This window comes from Rattus rattus, chromosome 4, assembly GCF_011064425.1.
Source record: "Rattus rattus isolate New Zealand chromosome 4, Rrattus_CSIRO_v1, whole genome shotgun sequence".
Classification (NCBI taxonomy): Eukaryota; Metazoa; Chordata; class Mammalia; order Rodentia; family Muridae; genus Rattus; species Rattus rattus.
In genome coordinates, this window is record NC_046157.1 from 158,480,851 (window position 1) to 158,498,132 (window position 17,282).

Here is a 17,282-nt window from a genome sequence, read left to right on the forward strand (position 1 = left end):
ACCACCAAGGTTGAATCCGATATCCATTCTTTCTCACCTATGATCTAAAGAGTTTGATATTCTTAGGACGTACACATTAAGTGGCTTTAAACCTCATCATATTCTATTAAAAAAAACCTCAGATTCCCTGTAATAACATACAAGATACAACTCAAGGGAAGACATTTCTCTTAGCTCATGGTTTGGCAGGAAAAGGTATAACAAGAGTCACAACTGGGAATAAGTCTGCTTGCTCATGTGGGGACAGATTAGGGAGCAAAGAGGCAATCTAAGTACTCAGTTAGCTTTCTCTTTTTTGTCTTTTTATCCAGTCTAAGACCCTGGCCTATATAGGGATGACACCACCCACATTTAAGGTGGGTCTTCCTAATTCAGCTAGTCCTTTCTGGAAATGCCCTCAGACACACTCAGTAGTATGAAGCAACACATTGTCAACTGAACTGAATCTAGAACAAAATAGAAGACGTTTCTAGGCATATCTGTAGGGGATTATCTATCAGGTTATCCTCTGGCTATGCCTATGAGAAATTATCTCAATTGGTTGAAGGTAGTTCACTCTACCCCAGTTTGGAGTCCTGGTCTGTATGGAAAGGAGAAAGCTAGCTGAATACAAGTATCCATCACTCTTTTCCCTAACTATAGATGCAACATGACCAGCTGATTCAAGCGCCTGGCACCCTGATGTCCTTGTCCCTGTCCTGATGAACTGTATTCTGGAACTATGAATCAAAATAAACCTTTTCTTTATATTGCTTTGGTGAGATATTATGTCATGTCATAGCATGTAAAAGTAACTAATTCACTGATAACCTAGACAACTTATCAGTCCAACCAAGTTCACAACTGATTAGCCAACACAGATACCAGCTGCAAATCCATTCTCTGGCTCTAGACCACCAAAATGAAAAACTGCAGATCAAGAGTGATTAAACATGGCTTTGATCCCAGCACTCAGAAGGTACAGACAGCTCTGGGAGTCAAAGGCCAGCTGGTCTACAGAGTAAGAGAGACTCCAATGAAATCCAACAGAGAAAGGAAAAATCAAAACCAAGAAAAACTGCAATCAATTATATGTATAAGCCGAGGTCCTGGTAGTATAAAAATAACTACCAGATAGAACTAAGGCTCATACCCTCAAACTCAGCATTTAGCCTCACTTTCTACAGGTGTGCCAAGATTGGTCTGTTTTATGGGCAATAGTGGGGTACACTAAGGAGAGGCTGAAGAACTGAGTCTGGAAATTTGGGGAAACCATTAACAGGAACAGTAAATTTGACATAAAAGTTGCTTCCAACTTCTAAATTTTTAATTTTCCTTTTCATTTTTAATTTATGTATATGGGTGTTTTGCTAGTATTTATGCTTCTGCACCACAAAGTACCAAGAGAAGAGAAAAGGACCTTGGATCCCTGGGACTACAGTCACAGTGAAGCACTATCTGGTTGCTGAGAACTGAACTGGGGTCCTCTGCAAGAACAGCCAGTGTGAAACTGAGAAACTCCTTACTTTCTTAGTGACTTACAATGACTTACAATGACTTTCTTAGTGACTACAATGGCTCAAGAAAAAACACAGCTGGTATTCTTAGGATGAATAAGTGGCTTTAAAGTAAATCTCACATTCTATGAAAAACGAAGAAACTCAGATTCTGCGAGCTACTTATCACTAGCAACATACAAGATACTACTTAAGGGAAGAAAAGCAGAAGTTAGAACGGTAACAGCTTAGGTATAGGACTAAAAGCAGAATGCCAGAACAAACAAAATGTACTTGAATTAGCAAGACTAAATAAATCTAAGTCTCAGTATACAGCCTCTAAATGTGGGTCAATGTTCAGTTTAGGCATACAATAAAGAGAAACGTTCCATAATCTAAACAAGTACTCAACAACAACTCATGTTAAAATTACAAATAAGGGGGTTGGGGATTTAGCTCAGTGGTAGAGCACTTGCCTAGCAAACACAAGGCCCTGGGTTCGGTCCCCAGCTCCGAAAAAAAAAAGAAAAGAAATTACAAATAAGGAGGTGGCTCAGCAGTTAAGGGCATTGATTATTCTTCAGAGGACTGAGGTTCAATCCCCAGCACCCACATGGCAGCTCACAACTGTTTGACATGGAAGATTTGACTCCCTCACACACAGGCCAAATACCAATGCACATAAAAAATTTACAGATGACTTCAATTACGGTAGAAGTTTAAATGATTAAGTGGGGGCTTTGTAAACTAGAAACCATGAAAATCCTAGAAGAGAAAGAAGACACTTTAAGGGCTAGATGGCTCAGCTGTACAGAAAAACCAAGTTTGAGTCACAGTATCCACATGGTAGCTCACAAGTACTGGAAGAGCCGCCCTCTTCTGGCCTCCTGTAGCACTGCATGCAAAGATGGTAACACCTATACACATAAAATACATTTAAAAACCACCTAAAGATACCTGAAAGCTTCACTAAAAGGCCTTAGCAGAAGAATCATTTAACTAGAAACCAGACCAGTAGAAAGCATCCAAATTAATATTCAAAGAGAAAAAACATAGGAAAAAACTAGCTTCAATGTCATTATCAGGTTAACAGAATCCAGTAGAGAATGAATGGGACTAAAAGGCATTATTTGAAAAATAATGGATGAAAATTTAGTTAGAACCTAAGCACTGAGTGTGGTTGTGCATGCCTGTAAATCTCAGCACTTGGGAGTTGAAGATACCAATCTCAAAGACAATCAGGGATACACAGTAAAACCCTACTCAAAATAAAATCACCCCCCAAATAAACCTAGAAATGTTTTAAGGATTAAAATGGGCCTACCCTTCGATATTGTTTATAACGGAGCCTGACACGGTGACACAGGCCTCTGACAGACCTTGAGGCCAGCATAGTCTACCTATTTAGTTCCATGGTGGCCATAGAGCTAAAGACCCTGTCTCAAAAACCAAGATGGAGGTCTTGAGGATTTACCAGTGAGAACTTGATGACCAGGATCCCTGAAACCCAGATAAAAAGCAACTGAGATGGCATGCATTGCTAATCCCCACTTTCCTACTGCCAGAAACACCTGGAAGCTTGTAGGGAGTATGAAGCTCAGAAGAAACCAAGAGACCCTATTTCAAAAGGCAGAAAGATCCCATAAGAACAGATTAACTGGCCTGAAAGTCCCCTCCTATAATATGTTGAATATTCCCTGGAATCAGTTCTATCATCTCTTAACACTTAGCAAGCATTTAGTAGGCACTTAATAGAGGACAGCAACCAAAATGAGTTTTTCCTCTGTAGGGCTGTGAGAGCCCTTTTATTCTGTGGCAAAAGGTTTACCACTAACTGGATGAAATTAGCCTGTTAGATGCTAATCCTAGGGCTACAGAGCTAGCTTGGCAGTTAATAGTACTTGCTACTCTTCTATAAGTAGATGCAAGTTCAATTCCCAGTATTGTCTTGAAATTGTTACTAGTTCCAAGACAATCTGAACCCTCTCTTCTAGACTCCGGGTACCAGGCATACACACAGCACCCTTATATGCAGGCCAAAATCCCACACAGAAAAAGAAAATTTTAACCCTTGCCTTTTTCCCTTCCTACCTCAGTATAGTCAGAACTATGCCCCTAGCATCTGCCTGTGTTCCTAAGAGTTGAATAGGTTAAGGCAGTAGATATAGGTAAACTGAAAATTAGATTAGGCAACTCCAAATTATTAGCATCTTTAACAAGCCACATTGATAGGCTAGTGTGCACACAGTCAAAAGGTGAGAAATGGTCAGGAGTCTTTCAAGTGAGAAAAGCTTTGCTGCTTTAAAGACCTCCACAGTGCTGTGGCTATTCTACCACCAGAATGAGCTTGGTGTTTATATATTAGGTAAAGGCAGATTAACTGCCTTCCCTCCACCCTTCAGTTCTCATGTCCTTATGTTGCCACCTGCTGGATGAGAAAACATCCATTTCAGGAAGGGAGTTTACTGCTTTTATAAAATGTCTGTCAAGCACAAGGCCCTGGGTTCAGTCCCCAGCTCCGAAGGGGGGGAAAAAATGTCAAGTCCCTCCAGTTTAGGGAGAGTTATTCAACTGTAAAATCTTCTGATGACCCTACAGAATGTGGAACTATCTCCTCAATCCACAAATTATATGCCTGCTAGCACCAGAGTTGTATCTTTTCTTTGTCTTGGGGTGTTCTGAATAGCCCTGGCTATTCTGGAACTCTACAGGTTAGCCTCAAATTGGTCTACCTTTCTGGATTAAAAGTCTTCAGCTACAAGCCAGTATCTTTTAACCTAGGAGGCTAGCAGAACCAAGGGCTCCCCTCCCCAGCAAAAGAACCCACTAAACTGCTCCCACTATACAAATCTAATGCCCATGCCATCCTATCTCACTTTTAAACAGGGCAGAGACTGCAATGGTCACACCACACACACAAGGCAGGTTCTAAGAGCAACCCTTTGGGATTGCTGAGAAAGCTGACCTTTCTTGAATGTCAATTTGTTCGGAGTGGGACATGGAAAAATTATTAGGAAATAATTTCTATTAAGGTATCTAAGCACCCATGCCTTATGCTAAAATAGTTATGATAGTACATCCTTAATAGACCACTGGAAGTCAAAGTACAAAGGTCAAGGGCCATTGTATTCCTAATAATACTGGACCTCTATTCTGGCACAAACTTCCTATTAAGTCAAGTCAAAAAGGCCACTGGGTTCCCTCTCTGCAATTAGGTGAACACTATAATCAGCTGCAACTTACAAATTTTGTTTTCCAAAGTTTCTCTAAGACTTGACAGGTTTTGTTCTTGGATTTTTCAAGACAGGGTTCTCATGTATCCCTCACTGTCCTGCAACTCAGTTCTGCAGACCCAGCCAGCATTGAACTCAGAGATGGCCTTTGTCTCCCTGGGATTGGATTATGTCACTAACACCTGGCTGCTGAGACTTAGTATTCAGTGGCCAAAACTTGTATTTGGTTGGTTGCCTGTGTTATCTTTTTTTTTCCCCTTGGTCTTTTTCAAGACAGGATCTGACTGTTCTGGAACTCACTCTGTATACCAGGATGGCCTCACTCTTATCTGCCTGCGTCTCCCTCCCATGTGGAGTTAAAAGGCATGTGCCACCATATCTTGTCCAGGTCATTTCAGATTACGCTATACTTTTCTTATTGTTCTGGGAATAGAATATTCCACACAAGCTCTTGTATGGCATTTCCAACACAGAACACACCCATCTAAGGTACAAATGAAATATTAAATCATCCAGATTAGAATCATGAAACCACCCACCAATCTCCACATTTGTAGCTGGAAAGCAGTAGGAACACAACTCCAATTCCCACTGGGCAGAGCTGGTCTTGTCAAGCTCTTAAGCAACAATCCAAATGTAACCTCTAGGAAGTATTAAGTCTGGCAACAGAGTTTAGGATCTTTACTGTCTTGGAATGTCCTTAAAAGGCTCTGTCATTCAACAGGTAACAGAGTAAAAACTCCAGAGTCCTTTCTTTAAAATGAAGAGGGAAAGAATGGGATGGAAGGAACTATTCAAACTTCGTCTTCTTTCCTTGTGGCTTGAAGTCTCCCCCGCCTCCTCTGCCGCCTCGGAAGCCTCCTCTGCCTACAGAAGGAAAAACATCATGAAAGGCTGGTACAGTTAAGAACAGACCTCCCCGCTCAAGGTAGTTGGTTAGGACACAGGTTTAGGAACCACATAGAGGTTCTAGTTCCTTTTCCTTCTTTACCTCCAAAGCCTCCCCGGCCTCTTCCGCCAAATCCGCCTCTTCCGCCTCTGCCACCACCTCTGCCTCCGAAACCTCCTCTGCCTCCACCTCGACCACCAAAGCCACCTTCACCCTTAGGTTTGGCCCAGTCCAAGGTAACTTTGTTTCCATCAATTTCTCCATCTTCCATGGCCTCCTTGGCAGCTTTGGCATCTTCCTCACTATTAAAGTCTACAAAACCAAACCTAAAACACAGTAAAAACCACCCATTTTAAATTAAGTAAGCACCTTTAAAAGTAACACAATAAGCACCAAGTGACCCACATAGACTAATACAGTGACCATACAGAAAGTACTCTTAGAGGCCCAGTTATCTCTGAATGTCTCACATAACAGCCAAATAGATCTCCTGCAAAAACAGAAGATTAAGTGCTAGTTCTGTGAACTTTCTCTTCTTCTCGTGCGAATCCATAATCTGTCACTGGTTGACAGAAAGGAGCTCAATGAGAAGATACTGCAGACCCAAGTTCTCCACGCAGAATTCACTAAAAAGAAACACTATGCTTTCTTACCCTTTAGAAGAACCAGTTTCCCGATCAGTTACTATTCTTGCACGAACAGAGCCCTCAAATGATTCTTTTAAGGTCTCTTCAGTGGTATCCTCAGACAGACCTTTGACAAACAGAGTTTTGGATGGCTCTGGAAGAGAAAAAAATGCCTGTTTTTACAGGTTTCTCTATGAACCCATGGTAAGTACTGCCACCTTCAGCTAAAGTAGATTCCTTTTTAAAAAAATTTTTGTGCATATTGGTGTTTTGTCAATCTATATTCATTTTATCTATGAGGGTGTCAGATCTTAAGAGTTACAGACAGGTGAAATGCCATGTGGATGCTGGGATTTGAACCCAAATCCTCTCAAAGTAGTCAGTCCTCTTAACTGCTGAGCCAGTCATCTCTGACACCGATATTGTACAATGTCTTGTTTTTTACCAGAAAAATCAACTAATGCAGATAAACTAAGGTAAAAGCTATTAGACTGGATCAGACATATCTAAGTGAACTCAGGGCAATCAAATCCAAAAGTTGCTGCTTTGAGCTGACATAGCTGGATCAGAACTTGACTATCTAGAGGAATTTTCTTGAGATTTCATCAGTTATTTCTCAGGTAATCAGTCATCATATCCAGTTGTCATGTACTCAGCAACAACAAAAAACCAGCCCCAAGTGAGCATGGACACACATAAAATCAAAATGTCATCCAACCCAAGTCACACATGTCAAGGGACTTACGACTTCTCGCATTAGGTGATCCCCTGGGTCCTTGCAACTCCAGCCTGATTGTTCTGCCCTCAATTTCCATTTTATTACAGGAATTTAAAGCTTCTTTAGCATCTTCAAATGAAGCAAATTCTATAAATGCATACCTGAGGATTGAAAAATCAGTTTTCAGAATAAAGCTTAGAAACACATGGCATCAGCAGGTTATTACCAATGCTGTACTTAGCCTTTGGATAGCTAAAAACGTTAGTTTTTTTTCTTTTTAGCTAATTGGACAGTCTTACTCTTTGTGTAGGAGTATGTACAGCCCACATGTAACATAAATATTATTTTACCCTTTAGATTTGCCATGTGGGTTCTGGGGCACTTTAATAAAGGTTGCTTTCTCGAATACTTCCTGAAGTGTTTCTTCTGTTGCACTGTAGGAAAGGTTACTTAAAACCAAAGTCTTTGATTCACCTGTAAGTACAATGATACACATTAGCAACGCATGTTAGAATAAGTCTGTGTGTATTAAAGCTCTCAGTAAGTGGACCACATATAAAGCATGTTTCTAACCTATTTCACACAAGGTGGCTACATGTTAACTGAAACAATGGCACTTTAACCATGGACCACATATACCATAATCCTAAGACTACCAACACCACCACAGTGTAAACCCATCATACACTGTAACAATCTAACTAGATGATTCCTAGCATTTTTTTCCAAAATATAGTTTAAGCCATTTAAAGCAGAAAAAATACCCAACAAAGCTGTATTTGCCTACTACACTCCAACGGATATGATTTCAAATAGCTTTCATTCATGAAGACTAAGCATGAGCTATATGAACAAAGGTGAATTAATTCTAGCTAAACATAAAAGCAAAGATACAAATGATTCCCACCCCAACTATACAATTAAACCTTAACTTACCACTCCAAGTGCTATTCTTTCCAGTTCTCTCTTGCCTTTGTCCTTTCTCTCCAGTGTAGTAGAGTGAAACAGACCGTCCATCAATTTCTGCTCCCTGCTTTTCTTCCAAGTTTTTCTCTGCATCAGCCTCAGACTTAAATTCAATATAAGCAATCCTAAAAGAGATTAAGAGTTTATAAGCACAATTCACTTAATGCATTAGACAAAATGTCACTCAAGCATATTATGATGTAAGGACTTAAGTTGCATGTGACTGACTGAAACAGGTGGTTATGACCACCAAACAGCTTTTACAGTTCTTTTACTGTATTAGCTCCTCTGAAATCATTCTTGAAGCTGGCCACCTATTATGTAAGGAGGAGAAAAAGCAGATACAATAATAGACTGAACTGCCTAGAATCACGTTTATCTCATAAAATAGGCAAGGATAGCACTGGTGGCCAAAGATGCCAATTTGGATTGAGGCCAGCTATAAAATTTATCACAGCTTCAAGACCCAATGGTTGAACATTTTTAATTTCAGAACTTGGGAGATGGAGGTCAAAGGACCAGGTATTCTGTTTTTTCTGGTTATGAAGACTACTTGAGATTATTAAGGGGAGGGTAGGAGAAGATAACAAACTCTGAAATTCTGCTACTAAAACTTAACATTCAAAGGAATAAAACATACCCTTTACTTCTCCCATCCTGGCTGACTAATCTGATCTCCACAGCATCTTCAAACACTTCTTTTAATTCATCCTCAGTGATGTTGAAAGAGAGGTTTTTGGCTAAAAGTGTTCTTGCAGCTCGAACTATATTGAAACAAGATTTAAGAACATCATTTTAGAAGTCACAAGAGAATAAAGCAAATAGCTCCTGTAAAGGATAAGGATCTGTGCTTTAAAAAAAGGGGGATGGAGAGGTGGCTCAATGGTTACTAGCCTTTTGCACAAAGAGGACCCATGTCCAATTGTCAGCACTTAATCACCTACCTACCTGGTGACTCAAACTTCTGTCCAGTCTCAGATGAGGCTCACCTCTTACTTGTTTACATGTATATATTTCCCCTAGACTGTATGTATTACACTGTATAATATAACATTACACTTCAAAGTCCAAATTCTCAAACTTAAAATAGATAACAAGAATTCATTTCAAGAGATATGTAAGCCTCAAGCATGCCATGACACACATGTAGGCAGAGGACAACTTGGGAGTTTTTGAAAGTGTTAATAGTCCTGGCTGTCCTAGAATTGCTTTGTTTTTTGGCCTCAAAACTCAGATCCCCCTGCCTCTGCCTCCTGAGTGCTGGATTTGCACTAGCACACTGAAACACACTGTTTCTTCTCTTCTTCATGTGGCTTGTAGAGATCAAATTTTGTAGCTAGCATCTTTACTCAACTAACCATCCTGCCAGCCCTGACACATCCCAGGAATCAAATCTGTCAGTCATCACATGATCCACATCATTTCACTGGTTCACAATGAGGATGAAACTAAGGGAGAAAGGGGGACAAGACTATCTCCTAAGCATTAGTGCCGAGTTACCCACACTCTTTTACATACCTTTCTTACTATCTCTTCCTTTTGGTTTTTCTAGTTTAATTTCATTGCCAAACACTTTTAAACCAGTGAGCTCCAGGGCCTTTTCTAGGTCTTCAGCAGACTCAAAATCAACATAACCAAATTTCCTTGAAAAAAGTAAAAAACAAGATTATAGGCATAAGGTGATCTACACCTGTACCGTGTGGTACGAACACAGGCAGCATGTACAACACTAACAAAATAAAACCAGATCATTCTTATATCCCATAAAATCGAGTCCATGTCCTTGGTTTCTTCATTCATCATACTATAACAGCAGTAGCTGGCATGGACCCTGCTAAGTATCCCAGTATTTAAGGGCGTGGAAGAACACAACTGGAAGGTAAAAATACTAGCTGATACACACACACCACTTAATGAAAAACATACCTATTTGTACCAGTTCTGACATCCACAGCAGCAAGATCATTTTTAGCAAAAAGTTCACTGATGGCAACTTTTAATTCAGCAACAGACTTGTTTGGATTAAGGTTTCCAATGAACAGGTTGAAAGGTGTAGTTGGTTCTGAGCCTGCATAAAAAATGAGCTTTTAGTCCACTTAAGCATACAAGTGAATTTCATCATAAACTATAAAGCACATCAGCATACTGCATTTCAACCCCAGATGTTTCAGTATTAAGTCCCTTTGTTAGTCATCACTTGTGCTACTGCTACTCTGATCTCCTTTTAAGTCCCTATTTTGCAGGCTTACCTTCTATTTTCTGTTTCTTGGCTTCAGGGGCTTCTTTCTGCTTGGTCATCTCCTTCTTCCGTTTTCCAGGTGCTGCTTTAACAGGTTCTGCATGTTTTAAAATGTCATTCATGAGTACACAGACTTTTTAGCATTTCCATTAAGCATTACTTAAGTCAGCATACTTTAGAAGTTAATCTGGTTACCTTCCTCTTCTTCCTCATCCTCCTCTTCATCCTCCTCTTCATCGTCCTCTTCATCATCATCTTCATCCTCCTCTTCATCTTCATCATCATCATCCTCCTCCTCGGCCACACTCTTGGCTTTCACAGGAACAACTTTTGCAGGAGCTTTCTTTCCTTTGGCTGGTGTGATCTCCATAACTTCTTCCTCAGAGTCTGAAAGAAAGATGGCTCAGTAGGCAAATGCATTTGCTACCAATCCAGACAACATAAACACTACAAATACTTAAAAAAGGAAAACCTTGAAAAGGAAATGAAAACCCATTAAGTTATGGAAAGAATTAAAAGCATAAAATATGAGTGTTTAATCCAACCATGATGGTCAGGGAGTGTACACGCAGTACTCAATATCCTAAGCTCTAACTCACCATCTTCTTCCTCCTCCTCCTCTTCATCATCATCATCTTCATCATCATCATCTTCTTCCTCATCCTCATCCTCTGAGGCAGGAGCAGCAGGAGCTGCTTTTGCTGGTTTCACTCCTTTTACTACCGGTGGCTCAAATTCATCCTCTTCATCTTCATCCTCATCGCTGTCATCTTCATCCTCTTCATCTTCATCCTCATCACTGTCTTCCTTCTTGGCATTCTTACCATTCTTAGCCCCCTTGGCTGGAGTGACAGCTCCCTTTTTACCAGGAGTTGGTACCAATGCTTTTGCTTGTGCAGCTCCCTTTTTACCAGGTGTTGGAACTACTTTGGCTGGTGTAACAGCTTTCTTGGCTGGTGTGGCTGCTGCCTTTTTGCCTGGGGTAACAGCTGCTTTCTTAGCTGGTGTGGGAACTGCAGCCTTTTTTGTTTGTGAAACAACCACCTTCTTTGCTGGAGTTGTGGTAGCCTTTTTGCCTTTCTTCTGAGGGATGACAACCTTGAAAGCAAACAAATCATAAGCATTCCTCTATATCCAATGCTATGTTAAGTTACTAACACAAGATGGACATTAGATATGTTTTTAAAAAGTCAAGAACTGGAGAGATGGCTCAGAAGTTAAGAGCATTTGTTACTCTTATGACAAGTTTAACATCCACATGTAGCTGTAACACCAGTTTCAGGATATCCAAGTACATTCTATTTTAGCATTCTATTCAAGCATGCTTAATGCACTCACACACATAAAGATAAACATTAAACCCTTAAATAAGGATACATGGCCTTCAATGCTTAAAAAACTGGACTCTTAACTCAGCACCTGAGCTTTTCTAAGAAATTTGATTGAGCATGACCATAAAAACTGTCCTGAGATAAGGTTTCACTATGTACTCCCAGCTTGCCTATTTTCCCTATTTCTGTCTCCTGTGTGCTAGATTGTCTTCAAATGAAACTTGGGAATGTCATATCTAGCAAATGGGTAATTAGCAGCTTTCTACCTATACAATGTATTTTGAACAATGATTGGAATTAAGATTCAAATAAGCTGAAGCTCAGTAATAGGGACCAGTATTGCAAAAACAAAACATGTCAGATAAAGAATACAGGAAATAATAAATTTTGCTTAGAGAACAAGAATCTAAAAAAGCTACCCTCTCCTTTAAAGTGTCCAGCTTAGTCAGTCCCTTAATACATAGCAGAAGGGGGGGTAACCCCAAAAAACTCACATGGTACCACCTAAGCTGAGACCCTGATTCCATCTCTACCTAAACCCCTAAAGTCTGGGTTTCTCACTAAACTTGTCATTTGTCTGGATACTGTGGCTAACACCTAATTCAGGAGACTCTATCTGAGGTTAGGCTGGTCTACAGCTTCCTGTCATAATGTCCTGCCAAAATTCACAAAGCCAAGTGACCATGGACTGAATAAAAATTAGGCTAGAATAAGCAATTTTCCCCAAAACGGAGGGAAAACCACCCCACAAATCTACAGTAAACTCTACTCAATACAACATACGAAACTCTGCCCAGACACCCCCCGAATTGACTGTTATTTCTGATACTTCCAGTCAATCTACCACTGCAAATCACACAATTTTTCAAATAGCATCCTACCTCCTCTTCTCCACTGCTGTCATCTTCATCTTCTGACATTTCTTCATCCTCACTATCTTCTTCCACCTCCTTTGGAGGAGGAGCCATTTTCTTGGACTCTCCGTGGGTTTTGCCGGCCTACAAATGCACACAAAAATCACCCGCATTGTAAGCCACTTTGTCCTCGGCCACCACCTCCTTTCTTACTAAAGAACACAAGCATAAAGACTTCTCGTGGCCAGGCACGACACTCTTCCTGGCAAATTTTTCTGAGAACTGCGCATAATTTGTCTTACAGACAGAAATCTTCACCGGGAAACAGCCACAGGTTTTTAAAGTCTACTTAGTACTTAGTCGTGGCACTTTATTTTCTGGCACGTTCCACAAAAAAGAAAAAAACCCAGTTAAAGGTTCCATTTTAATTATTTGCTGGGGAAGGGGGTTATCTCGAAGGCACCTCTTAAAAGCATCTCTGTATCGGAGCTACTTCCTACTTTCTGACGCTTACAGCCAAACCACGTGGAGTCACCTAGCCGGTCACCACGCGCTACCTCAGGAGCCCACCACGTGTCGATCTACCCGTCACGGTCAGGGACTGCGGATCGCTAGGTAACCAACTAGGCCAACTCTACTGTCCCCTTTCCCGGTGTACTCCCACTCCCCTCACTGCCCCGGACGCGCGACACGTGTGGAGCGCCGTAACCCACGTGGCGGGCCGCGCACCGGAGCACGTGCGCCGGGAGGCGGGGCCCCGAGAGCGCTAGCCGCTTAAGGTTGGCCCACTTCACTCGCCGAGCCTCCAACCCCCTCTCCGCGCTCAACTCCTCCGACTTCCCCTCACACCGACCCCCGGCCCCGGTGCACTCTACATCGCCCTCCCGGAACCTGCCTCGGCTCCTCTCATCCCCCAAGTCAGAGGCCAAACACCGCGAGACCTCCCGCTAGTCGCGCGAGACTTCCCTCAGCATGGCGCCCTCGAACGCGCCCGGGACTGTGCGCAGGCCCTCCTCCCCTCCGCGACGGGCGCGCGCGCGTCTCTCAGAAAGCAGGCCTAGTCGTCCGTGTTCGCGCGTTAGGCCTATTACCTTTGCGAGTTTCACCATGATGGCGGATTACGGCGACGGCGTGTGTAGAGAGCGAGCAGCTCAGAAGAGCTTAGCGGAACCCACGCGACGACGACTGGAGCGGCGGGTAATGAAGACTCTGGAGCACGTACAACCGCCTGCCAGCTACAGCTAGCGTCTGAGGCAAAAGACTGAGCTTGCCCAGTAATCGCCTCTGGAAAGGCGACGAAGGTGTTCTCGTGACCTCGCCTCCACCAACCAGAGCTCGCGTCCGTCCCCCGAGCCAACCGCGAGCCTTAACCCAGGACGGCGTGGGACGGGCCTAAAGCGTGCGGAGGGCGGGGCTCTTAGGGGCGGAGCCTGACGTCTGCTTTTGAGGGCGGGGCTAGTTTTGGCCAAGGCGGGCGTTGATTGGTCAGTGTGCTGGTCCTTTGAGTGTTCGTGAGCGCCCGCTCGCCACACGCCTGCGCAGTGAAACGCGCGAGTTTGGCGCGGCTTGAGTGAGGCGCTAGTAGGTGGCGGTATGGCCTGGATTCCCTCAGGTATCCGGATGCCGCATGGACGCCTATGATTAGGTGGTCTGGGCATTTCTCGGGGATTTCCCTCGCGTAGCGGAAACCTGCGCATCCCGGTGGACTTCTCAGGGGCCTAGAACGTTCGCCGCGCTGAAGAGCTGGAGAGCGCCGGAAGGCCTAGAGTTCATTCGGGCCGTTTAGTGGGCCTTGGCCTGCCCTCGGTAGAGGTGGTGGTCCTCTTGGCTGTGGTGGCCTGATGCGAGCCACCACTTTCCTGAGAGCTCCTAATAAAAGCAATTTCACGCGCGCGCGTGTGTGTGTGTGTGAGCAGTGCACAAACAGTCCATTTAATCTCTGGCCTCACGCGGTAGGTATAACTCCAGGTTCAGAGAGGTGACTTCCTGGTGTGTGGTGGGAGAAGTACTCGGCCTGCCTGGGACCGCTCACGAGTTCCCTCCGTGGCAGAGGACGAGAGAGTTGTCTTGGATTGCTTTAAACGGATTGCCACTAACTGGTTCCAAGCGTAGCAAACGGGTGCCCTCATCAGCTGACAATATCGATTAAGAATTACCTGTGGAGGTGCTGGTGGGGGTTGAGATAGGGCCTCACTATTTGCTCTGGCCGTCCTAAAGCACACTGTGTAGACCAGGCTAGCCTCGACCCGCGTCGTCACGCCCGGCCCAATCGAGAAGATTTGATTGGAGTTTTTGAGATAGGTTTTCTCTTTGTAGCCCTGGCTGCCTTCTAACTCGCAGATCCCCCTGTCCCCTCCTTTGCCATCATCGGGAGATTTTAACTCAAGTGGGATGTGTTGAGTCCCCGGGTTTTCTATCTGAACACGGGCCTTTGGCGATAAGTATAGAAATAGTCACTGCGTGATGCTTACTTCCTAAGGCCTTCCCAACATGGTGGAGGGCAGCCACAGCTACACACAAGTGCTCTCTAGTCAGGGCAGGTGATGTGGACCAGTGTTGTGTGGGGGCATTGTCTTTAAAGTGAGACCGGTCACACCTTCAACTGTATAGTATGGAGCCAAGGGAGGCTCTTGGGTAGAGGGATAGGAAGGATGGTGTGAGGAAGACCTGGATATTTCCAAGCAGAGCAAGCTAAAGGCATTCGGGAGGAGACAAGATGAGCTCTGAGTGTGAAATGACATGACTTCTCTTTGTCAATTCAATCTGTCGGGCTTTCCTCAGCCCTCTGGTGTAAAGTGCCACTAAGAGACTTACTCTTGTGACCCTAGGTTATACTGTTAGTTATTATCAGTTGCCTAGTACTTGGGCGTTTATTGTTAATTTGCCCCTTACCCAGACAGAACACGGATTGTTTATTCTTGGTACCTAAGCCATTGCCCGGCATATAATAGTTTGGAAATTTTGCTAACTGGAGTGAGGAATGTGACTCAATGGTAGGTGCACACAAGGCCCTAACTTAGGAACAAGTTTGAGTGCAGCAGCAGCAGGGACAGCTAGTACAATTATGTGGTGCTTATACAAATTATAATTGGATATAACCATATCAAATTGGACCCCCCATATCCCTGTAGAAAGCATGGGGGTGGAGGCTTGGCAGCACATAACTAACTCCAACACTGGGAGTTGTGGAAAGCAGAGACAAGAGGACCCCTGGCATCTGCTAATAAGCCTGTCTAACCATAAAAGGTGATCTTGCTCAAAAAATAAGGTAGAGGTGGTGTGAGGATGTTAGTGCCTGCCTGGCATGCACAAAACCAAGGTCAATAACAGTGTCTAATTTTTTTTTATACAAATAGAGCCGGGTACCAGATTTTATTTCAGTCAGCTCTTTAGGAATTTTAAGTTCATAAATGTATTTGAAGGAGACTAAAAGCGTTGCTGCTCACAGACATGAGGGCACAGAGCAGCAGTTCTCAACGTGTGGATCCTGACCTCTCTGAGGTCAGTGACCCTTTTTTTTATAGGGGTCATATCAGATATCCTGCAAACGTTACAATTCATAGCAGCAAAATTAGTTATGAAGTAGCAATAAAAATAATTTTATGGTTGGGGTCACATAAGATGAGAAACTGTATCAAAGGGTCACAGCATTAAGAAGGCTGAGAACCACTGGCCTAGAGTTAACTTGGTCAGTTACAGAACTGGTAGGAGATTGGATGTGTATGTATGTGGGGGGAGTTATGCCTGAGTTCAAATGTAGAGGTAAGAGGTTAATCGGTGTGTTTTTCTATCGCTACCTTTTTTCTAAACAATAGCCTCAAGTATCCCAGCCTGTCCTTGAACTTCTGATTCTTTTGCCTCTCCCAAGTGCTTGTATTGTATGCTACTTACTGGTCTGTGTTGCTCTGGAGATTGATCTTGACCACATGCATGCCAGGCAGGCACTAACCAACATCCCCAGTCCTTCTCTACCTTATGTTTAGAACAGGGTCTTTTATTGAATCTCATCTTTTATGGTTACATGAGCAGATGCCAGAGACCCTCCCTTCTGCTCCCCCTACCCTGAATGCTGGGGTTACAGGTATGTGCTGCCAACCCCATGCTTTTTACAGGGATATCAGGGATCTGAACTTGAGTCCTCATGCTTTTGCTGCAAGCACTTTATCTGCTGAATCATCTTCCTATTCCAAGGAAAGGACTTAAAGACCAAGGGGCAAGAGAATAACAAAAGTCTCTAGGTCAGTTCCCCACATTCAAGGTCCTACCACTTATTTAAATGTACTTACCTCTCTCTTTGTTCCAGTGTCTGACAGCACAAATCAGCAATTTTTTTCTTTCTGACATGTTCTTGTTAGGTAGCCCAGGTTGGCCCGGTGTACTGGCTGGTTTTGTGTGTCAACTTGGCAGAAGCTGGAGTCATCAGAGAGGAAGGAGCGTCAATAGAGGAAACGCCTCCCTAAGATCCAGCAGTAAGGCATTTTCTCAGTTAGTGATCAGTGTGGGAGGGCCCAGTCCATTGTGGGTTGTGCCATCCCTGAGCAGGGGTCTATAATTAAGGCACCTGGAAATTGTCTTTATGCCTCTGACCATTGGCGTTACAGGTGTGTTCCTCCATGCCTGGATTTCAGCAAATACTAATTGAAAATCAGTTATAAATAAACCACATAAGGTACCAAAAAAATAGTTAGGCACAGTAGCTCAGACTTATAATCACAGAATTTGAAAAGCTAGTGCAGAAGAATTAGTATGAAATTGAGGTCTGAATTAACAACCTGAGTAACTGAGTTCCAGGCCAGGCTGGGCTACAAAACAAGACCCTATATGAACGCATGAATGAATGAATGGATGAGTGAATGAGAGATTCGAAACAAGCAAACATGGTGGCATATGTCTGTAATCCCAGTGATTTTGAAGGATTGACTAATGACTATTGGGGTCCGTAGTAAAGGAG

General features: G+C 43.1%; 1 protein-coding gene and 3 non-coding genes across 4 annotated transcripts; all 4 read right to left on the minus strand.

Annotated features, from left to right (window-relative positions):
• Nucleotides 1-5,361: 5,361 nt before the first annotated feature.
• On the minus strand, nt 5,362-13,602 carry Ncl (nucleolin). Its single transcript, XM_032901530.1, has 14 exons — nt 13,423-13,602; nt 12,359-12,475; nt 10,746-11,244; nt 10,342-10,533; nt 10,157-10,243; nt 9,834-9,975; nt 9,426-9,550; nt 8,548-8,671; nt 7,878-8,032; nt 7,292-7,415; nt 6,969-7,102; nt 6,251-6,377; nt 5,700-5,923; nt 5,362-5,575 (listed from the first exon to the last, which is right to left on the minus strand). Exons 1-14 carry the CDS (start codon nt 13,438-13,440, stop codon nt 5,499-5,501), a joined length of 2,145 nt encoding a protein of 714 aa, XP_032757421.1. The 5' UTR covers nt 13,441-13,602; the 3' UTR covers nt 5,362-5,498.
• LOC116899804 lies at nt 6,057-6,191 on the minus strand. Its single transcript, XR_004387806.1, has one exon. It is a non-coding gene; the product is annotated as a small nucleolar RNA SNORA75 (small nucleolar RNA).
• LOC116899814 lies at nt 6,784-6,863 on the minus strand. Its single transcript, XR_004387814.1, has one exon. It is a non-coding gene; the product is annotated as a small nucleolar RNA SNORD20 (small nucleolar RNA).
• On the minus strand, nt 10,040-10,111 carry LOC116899813. The gene has a single exon (XR_004387813.1). It is a non-coding gene; the product is annotated as a small nucleolar RNA SNORD82 (small nucleolar RNA).
• Nucleotides 13,603-17,282: the final 3,680 nt, after the last annotated feature.